The 27,103-nt window shown below is 42.8% G+C and overlaps 1 protein-coding gene across 1 annotated transcript in view; it reads left to right on the top strand.

Annotated features, from left to right (window-relative positions):
* The window catches only part of KIF25 (kinesin family member 25), a 40,562-nt gene extending 24,138 nt beyond the window's left edge, over window positions 1-16,424 (top strand). Inside the window, exons 10-15 of the mRNA XM_062489159.1 lie at window positions 3,687-3,836; window positions 4,896-5,072; window positions 9,724-9,875; window positions 12,348-12,545; window positions 14,926-15,081; window positions 16,267-16,424. Coding sequence (XP_062345143.1) covers window positions 3,687-3,836; window positions 4,896-5,072; window positions 9,724-9,875; window positions 12,348-12,545; window positions 14,926-15,081; window positions 16,267-16,424 — 991 coding nt within the window. The remainder of the gene's footprint in view (window positions 1-3,686; window positions 3,837-4,895; window positions 5,073-9,723; window positions 9,876-12,347; window positions 12,546-14,925; window positions 15,082-16,266) is intronic.
* The last annotated feature ends 10,679 nt before the right edge of the window (window positions 16,425-27,103 follow it).

Below are 27,103 nucleotides of genomic sequence, written 5' to 3'. Positions count from 1 at the left end.
ATACAAAACTGATCAGTAACAAGTGCTAACAAATACGTGAAATTACTTCTAGCCACCGAAGCTCATAAAGTGTGATTTTTCGTAAGTACTGAGCCGATTTAAGTTACTCTTTCAAAGAAGCTTTGATGTGCATATTGTTGTAATCCTTGAGGATTGAGCTGTCTTTTACACACAACTTCCTCTCTGCTCCTTTTTCATCCCTGTTCCAATACCACTTAATTACATGGTAAGTCTCTCATGGACCTTTTGCTCCCTGTAGAGGAAACGACAGTGCCTTTCCATTCACAGGGGCAGAGTTGAACAGTGGCAATCTTTGTTCCCAGAAGCCTGCGCACTGAAGTTTCCAAGGTTCCTTTTCTTAAAAGTATTCTAGAATAGGTATCTAAAGATACTGTTAATATTGGGAATTCCGTATGCCACAGAGAGACCCCCAAGGGCTCCCTGCCTGAGGGAAGTAATAGATTGCATTATTCTTGTTTACCAGTGATGACTAACCACAGTTCTGTAGCTGATCAATCTCAGGACCACTAGGTTGCAGGAGTTTAAAGAAGTCTTAAAACTACTGCTTTCTCTCCCTACTTTTCCTTTTTCAGTGGTCATAATTTTGCCTTGGTTCAGCACATCCGTTAAAGTGTCTTCAGATGTATCTGATCTGTACCTTGATCTGCTGTACTTCCCACTTACTAATTTTTACATGGGGAGAATCCTGTCCTAAAAACTAAATTTTTGTATTCAGTTAGGAAATGTTCTGTTATTGAAATCAAAAGACCTGTCTTGTTCTTCCAGAAGTGCTGTTTAAACAGAAGCAGATCCTCAGGAAAGGCAAGTCTATGCATATGAGCACAGCAGCCTTCCCACTGTAAATGGGAAACAGACATACTTAGTCTGAACCTTGAACCTCTTTGCTGTTCCTGATTGTTTTAGTCTGGGTTCCAAAGTGGTCTGTAACAACTTTTAGCTTGAGTAGAAGGGAGCGTTCTCTCATTTTCCTTATTTTTTCTATGTTTTTCTTTCTTAATGGATTGTTTCATTTTTCACTACAAATATACAGGAAGAAAAGATTGTTCTGTATGTAAAGCAGACAAAGTATAGCAGGCTTCAAAGTTTACCATGAGCCATACAGGGCCAACAAGGGAGTAAGATAACTTCTTTACAACGTTGAAGAATCCAACTTGTTTATTTTAATTTCACCTCCTTTCATTTCCTTTAACAGTGTTCTATCCTAGGGGTAAGCTAGAGTGAGCACCCACACTCTTTGCAGGAGAGAAGCGCTGCAAAACTCTTGGTCTTTTAGCTTGACAGTAAGAACTTTTCTAAGCAATATAACTGTTATATATAATAATAAAGTGGAGAAGGAAAAATATCATGGCACATAGGTGAATCGTCAAAATTCTTCAGACTTCTCTGTTTGAAAGCTTTGTGCTGGAGCTAGAACACCAATGAAGTAAACTATAATAAATAACTATTATTGTATAGATAAATATAAAGTAGTCTGCTGCTTGTCCTTTTGTTGAGTCCCCCAGCAATTCATTATCTCCTGTACCTACTTAGATATGATACTGCTTTGGCCAGTTTTAGCTCAGTTGGGCTGACTGAAACACTCTTTTGGCTTTGGCAGAGAAGTTACCATTGACTGATACCCGACTCGCACCTCTGTCTTCAATGTTACAATCCTCTTCCCACTTAACTTCTAATTATATCATCTGTCTCTTGTCAGAACTATTTGTCCATGATACTTACTGTCTTATGACTGGCAGGAATTAAGGAAAATTTAAATAGCTGGACTATAGGAAAGTCCTTTAGGAGCAACTTCTAAGGAGATTAATTCTGTTTTTCCTAAGGAAAACATCTGGATCCCTTTTTGGTTCCAAAGATCTGTTTAATTTTGAGATAAGACTGGAAGTCTCAATAAGGTTGTCCAGGCAGTGTGTATGAGGGCTGGAACTGTGAAAATTACTCATTGTTAGTCTAGCTAAAACCTACCAAAAATTGTGGGAGCTTTTCTACTGAGTTATGTCAGCAGTGAATACTTCAAGAAATCCTTCATTTCAGATTTACAGCCCTAATTGCTATCACATTGAATTTTACTCTAGTGCTCTTTGTTTTCTAGTTATCTCCTTTACTTCATCAAATCTATGACTAGACTCCTATTTTATACTCTACAGTGCATGCAAAAATCTGGAGGGACTTTACTATAGATTCATTGACTGCAACTTTAACTTCACATTCCCAGAAAGGGTACCCAGGTATTTTCCGTGTGGCTTATCAGCCCACATTTCTTACTAACAAGTGAAAGTTTTCAAAATAATCCTCCTGAAATAATTGCTTATAGGCATGTTTAGTATGCATGTATTTCACGACTTGAAACCATACGTTTAAAACAATTAGATGAGGGGTGTCCATTGAAATATGCAGGCATGTGCTTGAAAGTACATTTTTGATACGAGGAAAAGCATCAGATAATCAAAAGCAGCTGTTTCAGGTCTGCCCATAGAGGAGGTAGCTTAGGCACTGAAATTTTATTCCCTGGCAGAACAGGAGCAGGCCCATTCTTGCAACTCTTCAGTAGAGCAGAAGTTTCTGTAAACTGTGAAGTACTTCTTGTGTTCGAAGGTTCAGCTAATGTCAGCATAAATGTGTACCTCCAAGGGTTTGGCTGGCACAGTACTGTGGTCAACGTTGAGTTTCTGGCAGGGGCAGCAGAGCAGGCACAGCCAAGGAGGGGCAAAACTTCAGCTGCACAGCACAGTGTTGGTCCTTCACACAAAGCAGTGCTGTGGCTGGATGCTTCTGTATCCACCCACTTATTTTGCTTAAGATGTTGACTTTGATCTGATTGTGTTAGTAAAACACTTTCTAGATAGGATTCATACATCTCAGCTTAGATCCCTGTGGCACAGATTCCACAACAGTGCTCACAGATGTGAACAGTTCTTCTATTATTATTTTCAGCGCAACCTGAGGCATTTTCAGAGTTCTGTTCATTAGACATATTAACTTGTCTGCTTCAGAAGATGATGCTTCATAGGTGCCTGTTCCTCTGAACTGATATTGTACATTTTCATTTTCTACCCGTCGTTATCAGAGTTAGTTCCTGCCCCCTTTGTCCCATAGTAGTCATTGTGTGCATGCTCATTCTCAACTGGTGCTCTTGGTTTAAAATTTGTGCCTCCTATTCTTAGGGCTGTCTTCTCTTGAAGGCTATGACTGGTGAGCCTGCCTGAAAAAGGCTACAAGAGATGAAGAGTTCCCAACTGTTAGGATACAAGTCCAGTGGTTTGCAGCACAGCACTGTAACACAAATCAAGCCCAGAAATGGTTTACTTTAAAATGCTGTACTGTAAACTGCAGTGATTCAGGAGCTGATTAAAAAGCAGCTCAGCAGTACAAAAAGCTGAAAGTTGTGCAGGCAAGGAGGTCCAACAGCATCAGTCATTCCAAGCTAAGGATCCTTTAAACTTCTACTTGAAAGCATCCCTTCAACTCTACTTAAAAAATAAAATCTGTTTAGGTGACGTTATGAACAGTAATTTCTGTCAGACTTTGAGATCTGCAGAAAGAAATCAGGGGCAGAGATTTTATTTTCTTTTTTAAGTTTGTGTTCCCAAATTGTTTGGAGTTTGACTTGCCACCTAACAGACACATTTGGTAATGGTAAAATAAATTACAGCACTTCTGTTTTTCAGGTACAATGTGTGTATCATGGCTTATGGGCAAACTGGAAGTGGGAAGACATACACAATGTTGGGACCACAGTTAGAGGGGAATTCAGCATTCTCCATAGAAGAGGAGTCAGAACTTGGAATTATTCCTCGAGCTACCCAAGAAGTGTTCAGGTAAAAACTAAGTAAAGGATTGCTGTCAGTGGCAGTCACTTTAAACTGTATCGAAAGGGTGAAATGATGTTTGTAGTTTATTTATGGTTGCAGATTTCAGCTTCACAATAGTTGTAGCTTCTCTGACCACCATTTGATATTTGAGGTTTTATATAGATTTCTAGTCTCTCTCTGGCTTAATCTGATTTTCTAAGACAATAAGATTATGCAGTTTTACTGTGTGTTGTCTGTCCATCTGGCTTTCAGACTCTAGTGAAACTTTTGCAAATGTTTCAACCATAGCTGTGGGAGTCCAAAAGATAATTAAGTTCCAAAAAGTTCTGTGAAAATTGACAACTGGAATACATGAAGAGGATTTAAATTAGAGCCTAGTCCCAAGGAAGAAGGATAGTAAAAATTTTTAACTACAACCTGTTCTTGTTTTAAGGGTTCTTAGATTTATTTTTAGTTGAACCTAATACAGGATTGAACTAATATGCTGCAATATTATAGTAGAATAGCCATTAGAAGTTTTTCCAGCTAAGCCTGTTTGTTTTGGAGAAGGGTATAAGCTAAATCAAAGAACCAATTTTGAATGAGAATAACTGTCTAACTGTAAATACTCTCCTGAATAGAGAAGCCCTTAGTTTATGCATTTTCTGAGGCTGTGAACAGATAACTTTTTACAGATACAGTTTCCCATCTCTGTTCATTGCTTGCACTCTGCCAGATTTTATACTCTGAGCCTTGAGTGCAGTAACTGCCCACAGAGAAATGGTATAAAAAATATCTTGAGGTGGGAGGCTAGTGGAAAAAACAAGCTGACACAACTGTTTGGAAAATTAAATTCTATTTACTTTTTGAAGTATAAATAAATTGTATATTCTGATTCTTAAAGTTAACATTAGCATATGGATGAAGCAATTCCATGGCTGCAGATACTTAGTAAATGCTTTTATCAGATTGCAATTATTTTACATTTAAAGAATAGATCTCTATTTATAGATTGTTCATTTGAGGTTTGACTTCAACATTTTTGGGCTCTTTTTCTTGAAATTTTTCTCTTTTTTTATTTGCCAGGCTTATTTCAGAAAAGCCACCAGGAAGTTACTGGGTTGAGGTTTCTGTTGTAGAAGTGTATAATAATGAAATTTTTGATCTTCTGGCCAAAGACAATTATGGAAAAGTGTTTGGCGTCAAACGTGATGTTGTCACAACCAGAGAAGGGAAGAGCGACGTGCCATTGCTGACACAGGAGTGAGTACCCAGCTTGTTCCTACCATCCAAACACCATCTGGGGCTAACCCCTTGTAGAGCTGTTACAAAATGGCATTGTGAGCACCACTTTGGTTCTAAACAATGAGTCCTTACCATATGCAAAGGAGCAGTTCTGCTTCTGTTAGCTCAGTCTATTAGACTGCAGTTGGCTACAAATTTTAAAAATACTTCCAGAAATAACTGCAATTTGAGTTATACTCCTGTGTTAAGTGCCTTCCACTCAGAATGCCTGAAGATTGCTGCACATTTTCTTGTTGCTGGATCTATGGGCATCTTGTCAGCTGTAGAAAAAGAAGGGATAATCTAGTTGCAAAGTGCTTTCCATTCGTCTTACTGAATTATAAAATCTACAGATTACAATAGAAATTTACATACCAGTTGCAAATAGTTAGGCAGCTGTAGGGTGTTAGCTTTCCCTTTATGCATTTGAGTTACAAAAAATTAGAATAAGATTTTAAGTGATCTTTTAATGCAAATACCCATCTTAATATAGTTTAATGTCCTGTTTTCATAACTGGAATTGTTATGTTGGCATTTGAACTGGTAGGTGTTGAAAATCGAGGTTCTTCAAACTAAAAGCTAAGAAGCAGCAAAGCTTCCCACCAATCGCTTTTAAGATGTACCTTCCCATCACTGGTGTATGCCAGGTTTGATCCTTATTTACACAACTTGACAGTATAGAGAAAGCTACTAGGGTATTTAAGGCTGTAGCTATACTTACTTTAATGCCTTATTTTACTTACTAAGCAGTATAAAGACTTCTAGTACTCATGGCATTATGTAAATGTGGCGTACAAATCAAATGTACTGTGCTTTCTTCTTATGTATAAAAAACATACCTTGGGTAATTAGATGTTAAAAAACATGCATTCATAAAATTTCATCCATTAATAAGAGAGAATCTGTTTCAGATGCTTCATTTTAGTAATGGCTGTGTCATTTATTGTAGAATGTCCTGAGAGCCCCTGGGAAGGGGCCCACAAGATCATTGATTCCAGCTCCAGGCCTTGCACACGACAGCCCCAAGAATCCCATTCTAGTACCTGGCCACCTTGTGCGTGAAGAACCTTTTCCTAATATCCAAAGTAAATCTCCCCTGACACAACTTCCAGCTGTTCACTTAGGTCACCAGACAGAAGAGTTTGCCTCCTGCCCTTCTGCTTCTCCTCACAAAGAAGTTATAACTGCAATGAGGTCTCCCATCAGTCTGCTCTTCTCCAGGATGAATAGAACAAGTGACCTCAGCTTCTGTGGCTTCCCCTCTAGGCTTTTTACCATTTTTGTGGCCTTTCTTTGGGCCTTACTTTAGTAGAATCAACATTAGCTAGAAAGAAAAATAAATTAGGATGAGCAGTACTAATAGCACCAGAGAGGTGATGGTACCCAGTGGAATTAAACTGGACATCTCTCTGTGAGCACCCAGCATGAGAACAGTTTCCAGAAGGGAGCACGTGCATTGTCAAAATGTCACATAAAGAAGTGTCCTGCTCATTGAGTAAATAATGTTTGTGAAAAGAAACATCTTGCTCTATTGAAATGTTTAGAACAGCATTAGTGTTTTCTAGGTTTCTGAGGAAGTGTGATGTTTTTCTTTCCTTCTCTGTAATAATTCTTGTCAAGGTCTAATCTCTACTTTTCCAAGGGGAATTAACAGTCAGATATGACACGCATCCCATGCCAATTAAATAAAATGCACCATCAGTGGAAATAATTTTGTCCAGTGGGACTTAGTCACATAAGCAGACCAGTAGTTTGTTTATATGGAGTTAATGCTATTCCCAGCAAGTCTTGATAAAAATACAAGAATGTACTAGAGGGCTGTGCAATCATACTTTTATTCTACCTAGTGATATGTATTTATTGATTTGTAACTTCTAGCAATTTAATTGCTCATAGAAAAGTGGGAACCCAGAGAAATTATCAAGTAGTTTTCTTCACTGTGGGAGCTATAGGATTCCCCATTCTTTCTATGAAATAATAAGCACTGCAGCATTCTCAGAAGGATTGACATTTCTATCTGGGGTTTGCCTGCTCTTTGGTCTTGAGGTTAAATACAATTTCCATAAAAATTCTGCAAGTTTGATTGCAATCTGCTCCATAAGAACATGGAATGAATGAAAAGTGACTGGAGCTTAAACTGATGAATCCTTTTGCCCTTTCTGTCTGTATTATGCTGACTAGTGGGTTTGTCTCTGTCTCTATTCTTGTATTTCCCCAACTGTGACTCTACTCCTACTTTTAGTATCTAGTTAAGGCTCTGCTGTCCATGGAATGAAAAACTCCAGAAGAGGCTGGGAGCAGAACTTAAGCTGTTTTTTCTCAGAGGAGCTAATCTTTTTGCTTTGACTAGACAGGAAAGGAGCCATATGACTTAGAAAGTGAAGATGGGTGCATGTAGTGTAGGCATGCTAGGAGTTGAACTTTCCCTGTTTCATCAAAACCTCCAAGTAGTTTTTAGTTATGGTATTTCAGTAACTAAGATGCTGACCTAGCATAATTTTATTCCTGAAAAATGCCTGTTCCACTTCCCAAGGGAGCTTTGCATAGTTAGTGGGTGACCCATCTCTTTTCATAGGTTTTGGGAAAGGTAGAGGTGAGAAGCAGTGGGACTTGTGCCATAGAGACAAAAAACAATCTGCAATAAGGTTTCATTTGTCCTTCTAGTTAATAAAATGGCTACTCTGTTTATTTCTGTAAATTTTAATTTATGGCAAAGGAACCTGGAGCCTTGAACTAAAACTCTTAAAAGCCACTTATCTCTATCAGTTAATACTAAATTCTAATGCAAATATAAATAAAAATATGGACTTGTATCTCAATTACAATGCAAGCAGTGAAAAAAGTCCAATTCATAAACAGGTTATATTAATAATTACATAGAAAGGTTAATAAGAAAAAACAAATCCAAACAAAGCAAAGGAACCATCGAGTGAGGCCACCCAGCTGCCTGAAATCTAAAGTAAACAGCTGGTGCTTTGAATAAAAACACATCCTCATTTATGATAATATTTCATCAGAATATATTGGCCTGCTGGGTCTCATTGGCTTCTCCATATATCCACTAAAGTACAGTAGTCTCTTTCCTGCTAACATGTTCATCTTACTGAATCACAAAACCCTCAGTCTCTTTCTTTTATAGCTTGGTTGATTTTGGAGAACTTCCAGCATGAAATTTTTAACGTAACCACAATAGGGCTTTTCTTTGTAGAATCTGGTCCTGGAACGTGTGGCACGTAGAGCACGATGAAGCCGTAGAGATTATACTAAAATATTATTTCTGTCAGTCCTGCGGAGGAGCTTCTGTACCAAGCTCACCACACTGGGCTGGGATGTTGCTTGTCTTCAAATCCAGCTGCAGCTTCCCAGCCATAGGTGACCAGCACTGACAGCACACCCTGAGCCCTGTCTTCCTTGGCAAATGCAGGGATGGGGCAGCATCTTGGAGCACCAACCCTTTGCCAGCTCACAGCAGCAGCTTGCAGAAGCTAACAGCCTGGTGCTGCATCCTAGCCAAGGCTGCTTCCTTGTCAGGCCTTCCAGTCCTGGCTGACTAGCCACTGGAAGATGCAGTTCAAGGCTTGGGAAGGCAGGATGTGTGCCTCCTTGGATGTGAGGCAATAGCCAGATCACCCCAGTGTCAGGCTCTGACTGTAGGAGCTAGAGCCACTGGTTCTCTGCTGGCACCAGGTCAAACAAGCAGGAGACATCCCCAGTGGGTGCCCAGAGGCTGGCATGTGTGGCTCAGGATTGACAGGGGAAGTCTGTAGTGATTATTTACCTCCTACAGCCCTGGATACACAGGGATCTGCACTTAGATGGCTGCTTCTCCTAAGTGCCTATAGATATGGTGTGGCCAAATGTTCTTCTGTGCTTCAAATGCCCTTGTTTAGGTTTTTGAGGAAATAGTTTTAGTTGAGTATAGTGTTTTATTTTGTTCTTCTGTCTCTAAACTCTTCAAGTATGGCATAAAATAAGTTTGTGTCTGGGGTGACTTTTAATGAAATCAGTCAAATCTAAGTCATAAAGAACTTGCCTTTTATCTCATGCTTGCTTTTTGCTGACTGCAGCACTGTGGAACCAAGCCTGTGGCCTGTCATGAGAGTTATTAATGGTTGTGCTGTTACAGAGCATTCAGTGACCCAGCTGTGATACGTAGTCATAATTTTATTTTTTGCCTAATAAATTTTTTGCCTAATTTTAAGGATTAGGCAAAATCTGATAACCTAAGAATATGCATAACCTAAGAAAATGAGCTGCCTCAGCATAAACTGGACAAATCTACTTCTGTAAGACCAGAGATTCCAGCAATGTCTAAACCTGTGTCTTCTTCCAAAGTATGGAGATAAAGAAATGTCTACTGCTTCAAGAGCTGAGCTATAGTACCTCTGGACCTGCAAGGCTGGCAGGCCACTTCTGCAGCACTTTCAGGACTGTGTAGCAGATTTTAGCTTGAATTTTCATCTTTATCCCACCTGAAAAATAGAGTTGCTTGTGCTGCACAAAACTGAGAGTAGTATAAGGAGAAGAGTGGGAAGTGGAAATGCTGAGGTTCTCATTCAAGTTGTCACCTCTGTTGTGTGATTTTTTCCTGCCAGTCAGTTAAATATCCTTTCTTTTCTTTACTTCTTAGGACTGTTGAAAATGCATCTGAATTTTTGCATCTCGTCAACAAAGGCCTACAGCTGAGAGTCACGCACCCAACACTGGTCCATGCTCATTCCTCTCGTTCTCATCTGGTAGTGACACTGACCATAACCACAGTTGTCTTTGGAGATAACTTTGGTAAGTAGGATGTTACTAAAATACATCTAGAGATAGTTGGTTTTAGAAAAACAGTCTGTGGACTGAGAGGTTTTCATATTGCTTTTCCTTCCTTTTCCCAATGTTTGATACGTTCCCTCAGTTCTTTTCCATTTTTCTAACTTCTGTGTTCCTTCTTAAATAAAGACCATTTTCATGTTTGAATGCCACTTCCAGTTTCATAAAATGTTAGCTGCACTTTGTGTGCTTTCACTTTCAGAGTTGTTGAAGTTTTATTGCATGAGGCAACTATAATGAATGAATATAATAATAAGGCAACTTATAATGAATAAGTACTGTCAGAAAGTCATAAGTTATAGTAAAGATCTTGATAAGGTAGCCAAATGAAGTAGTTAAATCACTTAGAATGAATAATTATATGTCATACAAAGTCTGTGGTTAAGCTAACCATAAATTTTAGGGATCATCATATGCTTTTGGTTGAGAAAGAATTAAATTTATTCTTTTTGCCTTGCAAAAATGTCCTTTAAATTCAGAATCTTTTGAACTTTTAATAATAGGCCACTGTATGAAAAGACAAAATACTTGCCCTATTTACTATGGCAATGTTGATATTTCTACTTTTCACTACTACACCACAACTTACCAGTTTTCTTGGTTGAGGAACAATTTTCTTTTGAGGCTTTTGGGGGGTAACTTTGTTTTCTTTTGCTGATGTTATAATTAGGCTCTCTGCTTTCAGTGCTGTGGTCCATATCCTTCATACTCTGCAACAACAATATGATTTTAAAAAGCAGGAAAATATTTAACATTTTTTCCATTAGATTGCTATCAGAAATTAAACCAACAGTATCTGCAAAGCAGAACAAACAGTGCCCTCTCTTACCTATGGGCCTTGCCAAAAGACACAGTTATTTCACAAGCTGCAGCTCCAGCACTCCCAATGTTAACTCTAGCCAGCTCCAGATTCTTGTCAGTTAGACTGATGGTACTTTTCTAAACTCAGTGCTTGCACCATTAGCGCAGCAGCCATCTTGTCTAGTCCAGAATTCCCTTTGCAGCTTCTAATTGCAGCCACCCCAATGTGTCGTGCTGCATGGCAGCAAAGCTCTTCAGAAATGTCTAATTGTTGTTGAATGCAGACTCTGGCTTTTGACTCACAGCGTACAGGTGAAGATGTGCACTGTAAGGGAGCAGAGCAGCACTGCAGCTGTGTGTGACGGCACAGCCTGTCTTGTTTAAAAGGAAAGGATCCTGATTTAAAAGCCATTGTCAAATATCTCAATGTCAGATGCCTTAGTCACTAAAAAAAAGTTGTAAAGTCTGTGATGAGTTTTGCACCTAGAGCCAAGGTTGACAAGCCAGTACTTTTTCAGGTTTGATTAAGCATTTTAGCATTTTGATCAGTATTATCTGTTGTTTGAGGAGAGCTGTTTCTTAATTTCATTGTCCAAAACCAAAGAGGAGGGAGAGCACTTAGTTTGACACTGTATGCCTTGAAGCCATCTATTCCGTGTAAACCAAGGCAGCTGCTTTGCCTACACTGTGTAGATCTGGCTCAGGGAATAGCAGCAGCCTACTTGGAGAAGTACAGAGCTCTGTAATGCAAGTCAGTCTGCTCCTTAAGTCAGGCTTTGCAGTTGGAAACTTTCTGCTATTCCAACTAGAACTCTGTAAACATCCAAGGAGGTCTGTTGTCTCTATGACCTGTAGCAGAGTATGTGCCTTTTATTCTTTTGTTCTTTCAGAGAGAGAAAGAAAGATAGATGAAAACCAGAATACTAAGGAAAAAAGAAAAAAAAACCCAAAACAAACAAACAAAAAAAACTGCTTTAGGAAATCAATTTTGCACATATTCCTGCTAAGCTAATGTGAAAGCAGCTTTCCCAGAGAATTTTTGTCTTCCTTCCCATCAAAGAGAGAAAGCCAGATGCTTCTGCTAAGGAGTGATACCAGTAGATAGCCAACCTGAACAAATGGGAGTAACACTATTGAGGCTACTAGCTTATCATGTGGCAATCTTGCAGTGGGATATGAAGACTAAAGGAACTCTAGGGAGAGCAGCAGCAAAGGACAAAATAGAAGAGGCAGGATGAGGATTATCTTTTTTGAGCACCAGCAGGTGAGATTTCAAATACACAGAACTACTTTTCAGAGTCTACTGCTCCCAAGCACCCAAAATTTCACTTTGGTTACAGTCAGTCTAAAACTGTTCTAAAGAGCCTCTTTAAAGTCCTTACTGGACTTCCATTTCTTGTTTTACACACAGATGTGTGAACAATGGGGATATTGGATACAACACAATCTACACCAAAGCTTGTTACCAACTGGTACAATCAGTCATTCAGCCTGCCTGTGTCATGAATTCTGACTTGTACATTGCTTCTGTTAGAATAGCCTGAAGCAGCAGATACTGGACATCCCCTACCGATGCCCCATTTCAATTTTCAGTGTCAATGAGAAGCTCTCTTTCGGTTTTTTTCCATTAACCAGGTACTTCATGGGAAGATGAACAAACCAGTCAGAGACTAAATAAAGAGGTTGCCTGCACCTTTCCACAAAAAATGAGAGACAATAAATCCACCTCTTCTTCCAGACCCTCTACACCAGTGCAACTTGAAGCAACTGAGAAAATGAAGCAAGTCAAAACGAGACTGCAGCTGGTGGACCTGGCTGGGAGCGAGTGTGTCGGTAAGCGGATGTGTCTATTTGTGGGCATGGATCCTCATGGATCTAGGTTACCAGCAATGCCTTAGTTCTTTATGGAAGGATTCATGCTACCCTGCTCTCACACAGGGGTGATTTGAACCCACAGATCCTGGCTTAAACAAAATTTTAAGGGCTGATTGATCCAGTTTTACACTGGTATAGTTTAACTGAAAGTATGGCTGTATAAGCTTGAAATAAGCCCAGGACAGTTACCCATATTATGGATACACTATTTGTTCAGACTGCTTTTATTAGGCCTGTTTTTCTACTCTGAAAAACTCTAGCATGTCTTTGGTGCAGAAATGTTTAAAGGGCATAAATTATTTAAATATTACAAATATCTGTAATAATTGATATCACCATGTGTAGATTTTTCTGCTTTATTGTGGAAAATGTCTTGGAGGGAATTAGTGTTGAAAAGATAATATTGTTTTCATAGTTTCTTCAAAGCATTTTCCTCCTGCCTCCTCTATGCACTCAATAATTTCAAAAACTTGATTATTTCCTAAAGGACAAGTTTTCTTACCAAGAAAAACCATGCAGCCAAATGTATCATTCCAGAAATAATGTTTTGAAAAGTGAACCAGTATTATGAAAGAGTCTTTTACTTTACTGCCAAGAATTCTTGCTGTTGCTCACTGTTAAACTTTTGTTCTACAGAGAAACCTAATATAATACATTATTTCTCATTTGCTATAAATGCTGAAAACATGTAATTGAGCAACAGGGCGTGTGTTTGTTCTCTCAGTTAAACCAGGACAAACATTTCCTTGGTTTGGGGCTAGGCAGGCCAGATCCTCCAGTGAAGCCAGAAGAGCTGTGCTCACATCGGTGTTAAATGTGGCCCAACACACTGGAGCAGCAGACTGACCTCAGCCATCAGCTGTGTTGGTGGACATACTCTGCTGAAAGAGAGGGCAGTGTTAACTCCTAATTGTTTTAAAATGTGGGCAAATCTAAGTGAGCAGCAGTGCCTCAAGCTTCTCACACACATTAGCACCCTGCCCTGTTGGTTCTAAAGCTGGCCTGGGTCATTTGCAGACCTTTTTGGCAAACTATGTTTCGCTTTGAAAATTCAGCTAAATGCTTTGTCAAAGTTCATCTAACCAAATGCAGATAATCAGCAGTTTAAACATGTACCCCCTCCCCTATTTGCAGCTTTCTCCTTTAGGGGGATAATTGTTATCCCAGGAGTCCACTTTTCCTTGATATACAAGAAGCCTGGTAATGGCTGTGTATATAATGACCCCAGTAAAGTTATCCTGAGATACATCCTATCTTAGATTGTTATCCACCCTTTGGCGGGGTCTTCTCTCTTTCTGACAACTGGAGACTCTACCACTCCAACCTCATCCTCTCCCACACCCACAGTTCTACAGCCCTCCCTGTCCAGACACCCGGGGGTTTTTGCTGTTACTGTACCTTTTAATATTGCCCTCTTGAACTCCTCCTTTGGTAGAAAATGCTGGCCTGAGGGGAAAACAAGATCTCCAGCCACTCCCTGTACCTGTCTAGAGATAGGAGAGTAGGCAGTAGAGGAACTTGTTGGCCCCATCTGATCATCCCACTGCCATTAGCTCAGCCTGACACAGATCCTGTGCTCTGGGTAAGGAGAAGTGATTGTGGATGCATCTGTACCTCATCCACTATTCTCAAGAAAGCTTGAATTTGAATAATGTGATGCTAAATGCTAATAGCAAATTTCTCTTCCCCAAAAGGCAAAGGTAAGGACAACAGGAATTACTCTTAACTGCACCCTCATCCAGACTGATCAAAGAGTTGAGCTTGCAGCACCTCTTTGAATTGGTGCAATGTGTTGCATTGACCAGACCTTTATAGTGTTGCTCAGGGGCAGCATAGCTACATACAGCTATGCTGGGTGGGTGGTAGAAGGGCATAATTTTCCTTTATCCATCTCCTTACAGCAATTCATGCCATAGAACACCACTCCACAGGTTTTGATGCACACAAATACTTCACACTTCTGCCTGTTGTATCGTTTTTCTTTCTGCAGCTTCTGCCATCAGTGCCTCTCCTCTTCTTCCTAAGCGATACAGATGGGGCAGCTAATGATTATGAAAAATGGTGAAATAAAAGAGGCTTCTGTTGGGAGCCATTGTGGACTCATGTTTTCAAAAGCAGTGCTGTCTTGTGTGACCTTAAGGTGTTCCTACTTTCTTGGTTCCTTGTTCTTAATACAGATGGAGCCAAAAATGCATTGTACATCTGCAGAGATCAGCTTTAACATGAGAAAGCTTTGGACCACCTGTAGACATAGAAGGTTCTTTTACCTTTCCTCCACACTATGGTTTTGAAGTAGCTTTGCTTAGTGTTACCAGTGCCTTTTTCTCCACTGTACCAGGTATGTCTGGAGTGACAGGGGCAGCACTGAGAGAGACCTCCTTTATTAACCGCAGCCTGTCCGCCCTGGCTGATGTTCTGGGAGCAATAGCAGAGCAGCGAGCTCACGTCCCGTATCGGAACAGCAAACTTACACATCTGCTTCAGGACTCCGTAGGTGAGGGATTATTCTGACTCTTGTTCAACCCTATAGATTTCTTCTCCTGATTGTACCTCTCCTTTGCTGCATAAAACCAGAAGATGATCTTATAGTCCTTGCTTGAATGTGGCAGCTATTTCAAAGACTGGCTCAGGGGAGTGTGAGTACACAGTGACAGTTCTGAACTCCTGAATTTGGTTAAACATTGCTGTTTCCAAAGCTCAGTTGAAGAGCAGCATCTCCATAGGATTGTGTAAAAGGTAAATATTGCACTTCACTGGTGTTTCAAGTCAGGTACAGGTTAAAAGTTAAACTTCACTCTTTGTTATTACAGGCTATAATCCCCTACTTGCACATTCCTTAACATTGTGCCCTGTAGTAGCAAGACAAAGGAGGAAGACAGGACATGGCAGTGTCCTACAGCTTTCTTTTGTGTTGGGGGCACTTCCTTTTCTTTAGCTCCTCCTCTACACAGAAGCAGTTTTAAAGCAAGTGTTATTCCTGCAATAATGTCAGATTTGTGTGCATGTGTGTAGTACGTTAGTCCATTTTTCTTCAGCCAGAAAGTATTAGCCCTTATGCTTTTAATTTCCAGGTAAAGGCATTGACAATAAATGAGATAACAGTTCTTCAGAGTTTCTGAAATACTATTAAGTTTTTGCTTAAGCTTTGATTTTTCACTTAATACTGGAGTCCCTACTGTGAAAAGGGAAAGCCAGAAAGAGAAGTGAGAGCTATGGTGTATGGGTGCTGAGCCTGATTTTAGCCAAGTCTGTTGTATGACATTGGTGAAATGCTGAAAATGGCAGTTTCCTCCTTTGTTTAATCATTGTCTGTAAACTTGAATGCTTCATTTTATTGTCACACAAGGCATTTTGCCATTATCCCAAATTTACAAGTATTTGACAAAACTTAGTAAGTCTTCAGACACATGACATAGATGCTGATTAACTGATGAAGCTGATAGCAGAAAAAAATCTACATTACAAATTGTGAAACACTTGGGGGCAAATATATTGTTAGATATATACTCCCGATGAAAGAGCTGACTGTTTCAACAGCTCTCTTCAGGAGCATTCCGCTTCATGAAACCAATGGTAACCTGTGCTCACTGTTGTGTAGCTAGATCAGTATGGTAACAGTGTATAACTTAATGAAAATAATGAAGTAAATAAGTATGTTTTGTTTTTCCACTACTTTTAGGAGGTGATGCTAAACTGTTGGTGATGCTGTGCATTTCTCCTGGCCAAAAGTACTTAACAGAATCGATGCAGTCTCTGGGATTTGGAGCTCGTGCTCGGCAAGTTCAGAGAGGACAAGTCAAGAAAAAAACTTTCTCAGTGCCGAGTAAAGGAAAATAAAACCTAAGACTCCTGTGGATTTAAATATCATTAATGAGTTACTCAGACCAAAATGTATACTGTTGTCCTTAGGCCATTCTTTTAGATACTAACTGCCAGAGAAAAGAAACAATCCTCAGCACAGCGTTAGTAAGCAATAAACCTGCTAATGATGCTCTTGCTCCAAAGATAATAGCAAGTATTGACAACAGCTACCCACCATGGTGGAATGGTAGAGAAATAAACTGAGCTTTAAAATGTGGCTTTGGTGATGTGTTTCCTTAGTTATACTTGCCCTAAGTCAACAGGGTGGTTTATTTAGGGTGGTTCACTTTTGAAAGGCCAAGGGTGCATTCTATCTTCTCAGTAGAAGGAAGGAGTCTAAATATCATTCCAGTGCTTCAAAGCAGCAACTGAAATACTTCCTCCCTGCTTGGATCAAAAGGCGATGCATCATTTTTTGATTGCTCTTCTATCTAGCATGGATGGGGTCATTCCTAATGCACTAGCAACACGTAGGAGTGTAAAGGAACCTATCAGCTGCACTCAATGGAGTTTTGTTCTCTGTTTTAGGTAGGAAATACTGTCATTAGTGAGATGGAGAAAAATGAGTAAAGCTATATCTGTTATCCCCCCGGAATGTAGCTTAGAAAGCAAATGAGGGATTACACAACTTTTTGAAAACACACTTAAATGGTTGGAATGAATCCCAGCTCTGCTGACTTCATTAAACCCACAGCTTTGCCTCTTTGGGGGGTATTTTTGCTCCATGAATGCCCAGGGCCCCTGAACTACAGATCCTAATGGGACCCAACGTGTACAACTGGTGTAGTAATCTGGCCTTTGTTTAACTTGCACTTCTGAAGCAAGTTAAACACATCATAACCTTGAAGCTGTGCCTGCAGATTAAAAAAGGATAACCACATAAATAAAACACCAAACAGCATCTTGTGATAAACTGTTGTCACCTGCAAGCAGCTTTTACCCTTTTACACCAATGGTGAGAAAACATCATGCAGGGTTCGTGAATGAAATGACAGAGGGAGAAGTTTCAAGGAGGTTTGAGCAATGTTAGAGGTGGGAAGTAGGTCCAAGATGAACAACTGGGTTCAAGCAACAGCTGATGTGTTCTGTGCACTACATTACTGCTCGGCAGAGGACTCAAGAGCCACTCATTTTTTTTCCACCAACAATTACTCTGCCCCTAGACTGGGAGAGAGGTCGTTGTTAGGTCACTGCAAGAAAGCTTAAATTGCAGTGGCCTAGCCCAAAAGCTGAAGTTTACAGTACTCCAAGTCACTTAACCTTCACAAGCACAAATATTTATCCAGAGATGATGTAGCATACTATTATTGGAATTTCACCCTTAAATATATAACAGCTGCTGGGTTGCTTGCAGTGCTCTGGTGCTCAGAACATAAGTATCCAACCAGAGAGCTGTAATAACACTTGCTTTCCTAAATTATGTCATGAGGGTAAAAAAATGCCTTAACATTACCTGATTCCAGCAGTAACAGAGGGGTACAAAACAAATTTGGCCACGAGAATTTAGGAAGCTGAGCAGTCAGTAAAGCAATCTCAGGTGTGAAAGTGTTAGTGAGGAATGTCAGCCCAGTAAATGAAATGCAGAAGCAAATTCAAGCTCACCTTAGTCTCTGGACAGCTGGGCTACTAAAGCAGCCTGGATTACAGCTCAAAGAGAGATTAAGTAACAAGGGTTGATTCCACCAGCAGTCATAAGTTCAAGTGTTTTAAGGATTTGACATTTTTAAGTGTTGCACGGAAGTGCAACTTGCCATGAGCTGTATTTTCTTTTTCTGAAAAGCTGCCTTTCAAAACTTTGGATTTATTTGTAATCTTTGTTGTAGGAGAAAAGTAGCAATACTTATTATTGAAGCAGAGAAATAAACCCCTCAAATATGAGCAAAAAGGTTAAGTTTCTACATTAACATGAACTCTGCCAAACTTGGAGTATGCAGCATTCCCTGCTCCTGTTTTCCTTGTCAGCATAGCATATCACTCACTGTTTGACCTGCACAACAGAGTGTACAGGATATGCAGGGCAGCAGGATTAACATTTTGTTCTAGCAACTTTCAGGTTTGGAATTTCCTGGGTTATAGAGATGTGATTGCTCAATCCCAGTGTCAGAAGAGAAGGGTAAAAGTTGTAAGGGTGAAATGACTTTACTCCCGCGTCTAAGCTGAATTGTCTTCTGTCCCAAGAGTCACTCAGGCCTGCCAAAGGAGGATATTGAGACATGTAACTGATGTCTTGGGGAGCAAGCAAAACAGCATGTGCAAGGCCCTGTACTTTGCTGTCATTTGTTCAGTGTTTAGATTTTTCATGCTTTGAAATTACACCTATTTTAGAAAAGCAGATGTGACAGATATTCACAGAGCTGACCTCAAGGTTTCCCTTGTTGACTAAAACCTATTCTGATAAACCAGTCCTCACTATCTTGGCACTATACAGCTGAAACACACATACCAACACTGGGAGAAAAAAATGAAAATTGATGTTTGAAAGCATTGTGAAATACTGAGAAAGGCATAAGCACCAGGCTGTTCTTAAGAGTGCCCGTGTAGTCTATAAGCTAAACCAGCTTTGCTCTCTGTGAGGGCAGGGATACAACCAAATGAGAGTAAAAACAACATAAATCAGGAGAAGATCCTTTCAGTGAAGTCCATGAGTGCATAAAGCAGCATTCATCTGGTGTCTTGGGGCACTGAAACTGGGGCACTCTCAACCCTGCTTCAGACAAGTCACTGGGTCACTGTCTCAGAGTGCTGCTCAGTACAGAGGGGTGCTGTTTCCTATCCATGATCCACATGCCTTGGACAACACGTTAATCTTCCACTGCTGGGCTCCCATTCTCCTCCCCTGGGCCCCAACTTTCTCCTGTGACATTTCAGTCACTGCTCGCCTGTGTCGCACCTCACACTGTTCCCTGGCTGGCCCTAGGAAATAGGTACACATCCACATGATGCTGCAAGGCACTACAAACCCCAGCTACCCATGGGACTGGCCTTCAGGAGCTCCTCTTGAATTTATGCTGCTGCTTTCCTCACCCTGTAGAGAAGCTGAGCAAATAGTTTCAGCAACAGTATCCAGGATCCTCCAGCTCTTCCTCAAAGAGCCTGCTCACTGCAGAAGCCACAACAAACACAAGAGAATTTGCTCTTGTGAATACTTTTGATACTCGGCCTCCTGGTTAATGTCCAGGTTGCCAAGGAGCCAACAGTGTGAATCCCAACCAGCACAGCACCTGCCTGGGAGGCCCAGGGTCTCACAATCATGCAGATGTACCCCAGAGCACCTTATTTAAAAGTGGAAGCAGCTTCCACACTCTCAACCCACAGGCCAAGCATCCTCCCAGAAAGCAGAAACTTTCGATCCAGTTCAAAGACAAATGTTTGAGCTCCTGTCTCTCCTAATACCTGTGAATGCTCTGGCTTGAAGGTCCTTCAGCTGATCTGGATATGGGGCAAGGAAAATGGGACTCTGCCAGACCAATCCCCAAGGCCTAATAGCACCAAGTGCATGTCTAAGGTAATATACACAGATACGTGTACACATAAACCTACACAAATTTAGCAGAAATCTAGACTTATTTAGAATCACACAATGACCTTTAAAGTACAAGTCCAAAATTTGGCCCAAAAGTACAGTTTGGTGCCCACATTTCTCTGTGGATTTATCATTACAGACAGAATTTATCGGCTGTGGTTAGTGGTTTGCCTTAAAGCCAAAGGAAAGGGATTAACAGGATAGATCCACTTCCAGCAATAACTCTGTCTCCCTAGTCTAGCAAGGGAGTCCAGGCAAACGGTTTAGAGCACCTACTCTCAGTTTGCCACAGCCAGGGAAAGTGATTGCTCAAGGACTTAATCTTGAAGAACATACAACTGCTGCAGAGGGTTTTCAGTTATGTTTTTCAGCCTTGAATCCTACGGTGCCTGCCTAGCTCTGCAATGCACGTGCCTTTCAGGCTCTGCAAAATCTGTCCCCAGTTCCCTTGTAGCAGTCAGCTGTCTGAACGGGGAAAGGCAGCATGAAATGAGGCAGAGCAGACCACGTTGCACAGGAGCACATGTCCATCAATCCTCTCCGAAGATGTTTTACTTGGCACCCGCAAGATACATCTTTGTGCAGGGTAGTTTACAATTTTTTAGCTTTGAGTGCTAAACTCAGTCTGCAGTTCACAGCACTCTGCACCCCTCCAGACAAGCCCTTAATCTTCTTCATCACCTAGGAACACTCTTATCAGCAGAGCCCAAGAAAATACTGTGATCCACCATTGCTTAAGAGAGCTGCAAATCATCACGGGGTTAAAACAAACCAGTAATTAAACCACCCAGTGCCTTTTGCCCACTTTTAAACAAAACCTTGACCTTTGCTGACGTTTGAAAATTACATATTTAATTTCCATGTGTGGCTTCATGATTTGGCAGCAGCCACACCACAAAGAGAACCTGTTTTTAGCCAGGCTAGAAAAACCATAATCAGCACTGGAAGCTTCACAAAAATGTTTAATTTGTTATTAAATTGCTGATTCCAGTTTATGAAGCACTTTTCCAAACTTTTGCAAAATGCAAGGAACAGGCAGAATGAAGCAGTTACTGGAAAAGGATTTCAGCTCTTGCTATGAAGAAGCAGTTGCAAGCTGATGGGCTTGCAAGTCCCTTCAGCCAGAAGAGGCAACAGCGCCTGCTCATGGAGGAGCAAACAGGTCCAGAGTGCAGGGATGCCAAACATTCTGCAGCCTTTCACAAAATCAACTTGGCATTTGAACAAGGACATTAAACATAGCCCCAGCCAGATCAAAATGCCACGTATCATATAATGGAGGGCAAAGGGGAATGTAATTGAAGGGCACAAGAGAGAAGAAACACTGTCTACAACTATTTTTACATCCACTTTTATAAAACTAGGTTTTATCTTGCAACACATCTTCCCCTTTTTATTTTATTTTTTTTTAAATCTAAGATTAAATTTGAGCTTTCTTGAATGCTTGCAATTATCTCATTGGATTATCCATGGATTTGCAGGCCTAAAGTTGCACCTCTGCTCATTTTACTGGGGAACCTCACTTAAGTCATATCATCAGCCCCTTCTTCTCCCAGCTCTTCTGGCTTCCCGTTTCCCTCCAACATGTATCCCCTCTTGCTCTTTCTGTTACAATAAATTGCTATCCTGGCTAGGGTGAGTCAGTGCCCGGCAGTCCACTTAAAAGCATCACCAGCAGCAGTTTTCCTTTTCATTTTCCTCTGGATTTTACTAATTACTTGTGTCCCTCTTCTACATAAAACGAAACAAATAAACCAAAGGCAGGGCCAACAAAAAAGCCCCACCCCACTACTATAAAAAGTTTTGGAAGCCACACCAGAAGCTTTGAAGTTCCAAGAGACAGAAGATGATAGCACCTCCCATCACTTCAGATGTCTGTGTTTTTTGTAGCATGAGCCTCTTCCACCTCCTTCTGAGCATGCACACATACACAGTGACTTTGCCCACTGCATTCTCTGAGCCATCATTTTAAATTATACACTCTCCAGGTAAAACACACAACTCAATTCAGAAATGGGAGCATTTTGCAGGGCAGCCAATGTGCTAGTGAGCACTGCTGTTTTAGGCTTTACTCCTGGGCCTCCAATAATTCCAGCCTTTTGGCCAAGCAGCACCAATGTTCCTGTCACAATGTGCATTACACATGCTCTGATAAGTTTTGTTTGCATCTGAGATCCAGGTGTCTGCAGTCCTGTTCTCCTGACCCATGTCCCACACGCTCCCCAAGGCAGGTGGTTCAGTGTGAGTCAATGTTCGCAGTCATCCATGTGCTACCTAGGAAGGAGGTAGGTGAGGAACCCATGCTGCTGATGGGCTCTGCTACCAAGACTGCATCCATGGAAAATGATTAGCAGGTATCTACCATGCCAATGTTCAGTGTCTCCTAATGCAACCAAGATTAGGCAGTCAGATCTGACAAGTTACTTTACAGTGTCTGTCTTGCGAGAAGCACTTCCCAACAGAGACTGGACAAAGCTCACAAGAGGCACTCCAGTACTGCAGTATCTAAACTGGGACACCTCAGGGAGATGGCACAGGGCTCAGCCCAGAGGGACAACAACCCAGGCATGGGGAAGGTGCCATGCAATGCAACAGCCTCTGCCTGGGCTGTCTCCAGTGAAGACAAGGGGCCATGAAAGGCATTGCACCTCTGGACAGCCCCCACTGATGCTGCCTTGTGGAGAGATGCACCCAGTCCATTGCCCTGGCAGTCTCCATCCAGAAGAAATGCTGACTTCTTCTTCTTCACCAGACTCTGGTTTACCTGCTAGATTTGGCATAACACTCGCAACAGTAAGGGGCAGGATGCGACTGTGATGCCTGAACACAAGAAGCTGTATCTACACATTCAGCAGCGTCAGATCTTTTGTTTGCCCATGTGAACAAGGAGAGAGGACTTCTGACGGACACACTGATGTGGGCACCTTCTGGCTGTGAGAAACTCTCAACAGCCACTTTCAGGACATGGGATGCAAGCAATAGGCTACAGTTTTCAAGCACAAATAGGCCTGTACTAAACCCTTCTTAGGACCTTAGTCCCATAAAACCAGACACGTCAAAATGTCACAACCTTTGCAGTCCTAGCTGCCTGTCATGAGCTCAGCTGCTGTGGCAGACAAAAGGCAGAATAATTGGTGAATAACAAAAATGTTAAAATGTGGAGTTGCATGAGGACATGAAGCAGAGGACAATAAGCAAGCTACCTGCACAGTCCTAGGAAGGGTGCTGAAGTACTGGTAAAGAAACCTTCCCTGGTCAAGTTACACAGCAGAAAAATGCAACACCTGGGGAAGCTGAGCATACAAGTACTGTTCCTGATCTTCACATCACCAGGACTGCACCCAGTCTGACTGTGGACCTTGTATGAGCTTAGAAGTAGCTACAGGTATCCTACCTCAGGCCATATTCAGGCTAACAGAGCAGCTGTTCTCTCCACTCATATTTCTTCATCCACCTCCTCTTACTGGAGGTAAGTACCCATACTTGCTCCTGCTGTGTGTCTCCTGAAGCGAGCCCTGCAATTCCATGGCATGGTGAGGTGGTTCCTCTGCAGAATATGCCTGCCAAGCCAGGGAAGGGGTGATGCCACTGAGGACACCTCTGCCTGTTTGCAGGCAAGTCTGGTACTGGACAAGGCAGGAACAACTGTCTTCACTCAGGACATCTGTTTGGAGAGACCAGCCAAGCACAGAGGATCCTAACATCCCCAAATGCTCTGGGAGAGCCAGAGAAGGTTACACACTACAAGACTAGGCATGGACAGCACACAGGAGTCCTGCAGCCAGGTATGCTCTGGGCCACACACAATGTCGCTGTTACAGGGTGGTGTGGTGATGGGAAGCTTGAAGGCAAGGCAACCTCACCACAGACACAAGAAAGTAAAAGTATCCAGCCTCAGAAAAGGCCAGGGACTTCTGGACCTCTACTTCCCAAAGGGAGTGGGAAGGGGAAAATGGAAAAGAGCACAGAGCCCCAAGGAAGCTCTGATAAAGTAATGGCAGGCACAAGATACTGGATATGCCATGACACTGACTCATACAAATGTTGACACACTGAAGTCCTGAAAACAACCCTGGCAGATCAGCTTTCATCGGCACTTAGCACCAAGCAGCTGAGGTCCCGTCCTCATTGCTGAGAATCCTGGCCAGAGTGTCAGCTTAGGCACATGCTTTTGACAGAGCAGGTCTGAGAGTCCCCTGAAGAAGGATCCCAGTGTCTCCCACCCACTCTCACCAAGCAGCAATGCCACCGGGTCAGTCCCTGCAGGTGTCCCACTACTACAGCCTGCTGTCTCCTTCACCCAGCTGCTCACACTCACAGGTATTTGTGGCCCACATCCAGACAGGGCTGCTTGCAGTTTGGACTCAGCGATCACAGCACACATGCCCTGGGAGAGGACACTGTTGGACAATTTACATGTGTGAAGCCAAGGTCCTCTGTAACTCCAAAGACCAGGACTGCAGAGCTGTTCTCCTAAGAGAATCCCAAGTTCCAGGCAACATGAGAGTCACAGATGTGATAAAATAAGGGCAATCAAGAGTAAAATAAGCCCTGGCCTAATGGTGCAGCAAGCACAGACTTGTCAATGTCCTGCCAAGTTACTGCTGCCCTCAGCCACAACACTACTGCCTATAGTCCTTGCAAGTTATTCCCCACACCAGCACATCCCAGGGAAGAGTCAGCAGTTTCACCATTAGGACACATCAGACAGGAGGAAGGTAAAAACAGTTTGCAGGACACATCCCAGCAACTGATTCGGCTCTTAGAGTGACCAACATTTAAAGATTAGGAAGCAAATATACATTACCCCATTACTTCTCTCCTGGGCAGCTCATCCACAGGACCATAACACTGGAGCCTTGTGGTCACTTCTCCAAGAGCTTCTGCCGAGCCCCTCTCTCTTATTTGGCTCTTCATCTCAGAAAGACAGCTGATTTCCTCTGCCTTGATTGCCTTCCTCTGGAGCGCCCTCCTGTTGGACCTGCTACCAGCTGCAGCAAGTTAAACACCTGAACCACTAGGACCACTTTCCGGTCCCTGCTGTCAGGCAGAGAAGAGTGGCTTGGAGACACCAGAAACTGCTTCGTGCTCCTCCACACCTGGGATGTCACCACTTCACTGTACTTCCTGTCACTATGCCTTCTGGGGATCTCTGTTCTAACCATTTATCCTGAGATGAGAAGAAATTGTACTTGGAGCTTTGTGGGCACCTTCTTGGAGTTAGAAAGGCAGCTCTGAGCTAAGGACAGCCTTGATGTAGCAGGGCCAGAGCAGTGTCAGTAGCAGTCTGAGGCAGCATCTTTGAGGAGTCTTTAAAGTTTGTTAATCTTAAAGATACTGGGTTGTCCAAAAGCTCAGCTGGTGCTCTGGCAGTGTCCTTGGGAAAAAAGAAGTCTGCAAGAGCTCTTATCTACCTCCTGAAAACAAGATTAAATTGACATTATGGCTGTGGAGCTCTTCCTAAGTTTACCTAAGCTGCCCTATGTTTTTCAGTAGTAACACTGAAAATTTTGGAGCTCAAATGGGTTTGTGCTGAAGCAGATTGGAAAGGAATGGTTTGTACCCTCTCTGTTATTTGCAGAGCATATGCTAAGCAAAGTCATAGCCAGCTGCTCCCACAGCAAACCCTGCTGCTCATCTCCCTGCAGGATGTGGCTATAGTTGAATGCCAGTGCTGCCAGCCAGGCTCGGCTGGGACAGGCTGGGGGAACAGCCGCTCCAGGGGAGCACACTCCACACTCCCAGCCTCAAGGCATTGTGCAAGTGCAGGCTTGGATCTAGATGTTCCAAAACACACCTGTACTTGAGGCTCTCTATTGCCCTTCTGGCATGGGCCCCTTAAGCACTCCTATTGCCATATTTTTCTCGTCAGCCAGGTATGCTGGGAAGCATCCCTTGTTTTCCTTCCATCATCTCCTTGCTTCCTCCAGCCCATCCCTATTGACCAAAGGCATTCTTGCTGGCACCAGACTCACACTCTCGTGCACTCCACTCCTGCTGAAGCCCTGCACCAGTCAGGGCTGCCACAGAGTGTGCCGTGCCAGGAGGGTGTTGTGCAAGAGGCACCTGTGCACTCTCTCTCTAAGCTGTGGGCTCAGCCACTGTGCCAGCTGCTCCTGCTCCAAAGGGGCTGGAAGCAAGGGCAGAAGGGCCCAACTGTGAACAAACAGCAGCCCACCCCTAATATTCAGCTACCCAAGGGGGCCATGGAGCTGGAGTTGGGTGGTGGGCAAGTGATTGCAATGGCACTCAGATGTCATTAAAAATTCAGTATGGAATTAAAAATTCCGTACATCTGATTTCCTGGGTGCACCTAAGGGAGTTACCCAGTGGTGCCGCTCTGACACTGCAGAGGCTCTGCAGAAAGGAAGCTTGCTCCAAGTTGGAGAGAAAAGCTGCTTCACTGAGCAGTATTTGGGACTTCCTCACACCCGTCCTGTCTCCAGCCATGGCCCGTGCGTGGCACAGAAGGCACAGAGCTGGCTCAGCACACACACACCTCAGGCTGCGGCTGCCAGGGCTCCTGGGACTTCTCATCCCATTAAAATTGCTCTGCCTTTCTAAAACCAACTTGTCAGAGGGAGGGAAGGTCCTGAACTTCAGCGTTTCACGGCTAAATTATCCCGTGCCAAGGGTCACCAGTGGCTAAAGGGCATCAGCTTTCTCCCCAGTGCAGGAGCTGGACCCCCGAGCACTCCCTATGCTTTTTGTGCGGTATTCAGCGAGGACCCGGCGGCCACCGCTGGCTTTGGGCTCTGCTCGCCCAAGTGCCGATCGCCCAGGGCTGCCCCGTCCCAGGGGAGACGGCCAGCCTGGAGCCCGCAGGGTGCTGGCCGAAGCTGCCCGAGGTGAATCGGCAGCACCTGGCCAGAGGGGTTCTGGCCGCAGCCCGGCCGTGAGGGCCACCGCGCTCCTCGGGCGCCCCCGCGCGGCCCGGCCCGGCCCTCACCGTGCCCTCGGTGCCGGGGGACACCAGGGGTCCCTTCCGCCTCAACACCCCCCAGCTGGTGGCCTCCAGGAGAGACATGAAGGCAGGAGACAGGCCTCGGGCACCACGAGCCCGGGAGAACACTCCAAGACGGGGAAGGCGTCGGAGCAGGGGCTCCGAGGTAGAGCGGACGAGGGTAAGGAT

This window comes from Cinclus cinclus, chromosome 3, assembly GCF_963662255.1.
Source record: "Cinclus cinclus chromosome 3, bCinCin1.1, whole genome shotgun sequence".
NCBI classification, from domain to species: Eukaryota; Metazoa; Chordata; class Aves; order Passeriformes; family Cinclidae; genus Cinclus; species Cinclus cinclus.
Note: the sequence above shows the minus strand (reverse complement) of the source record. Positions and strands in the feature narration are given on the sequence as shown.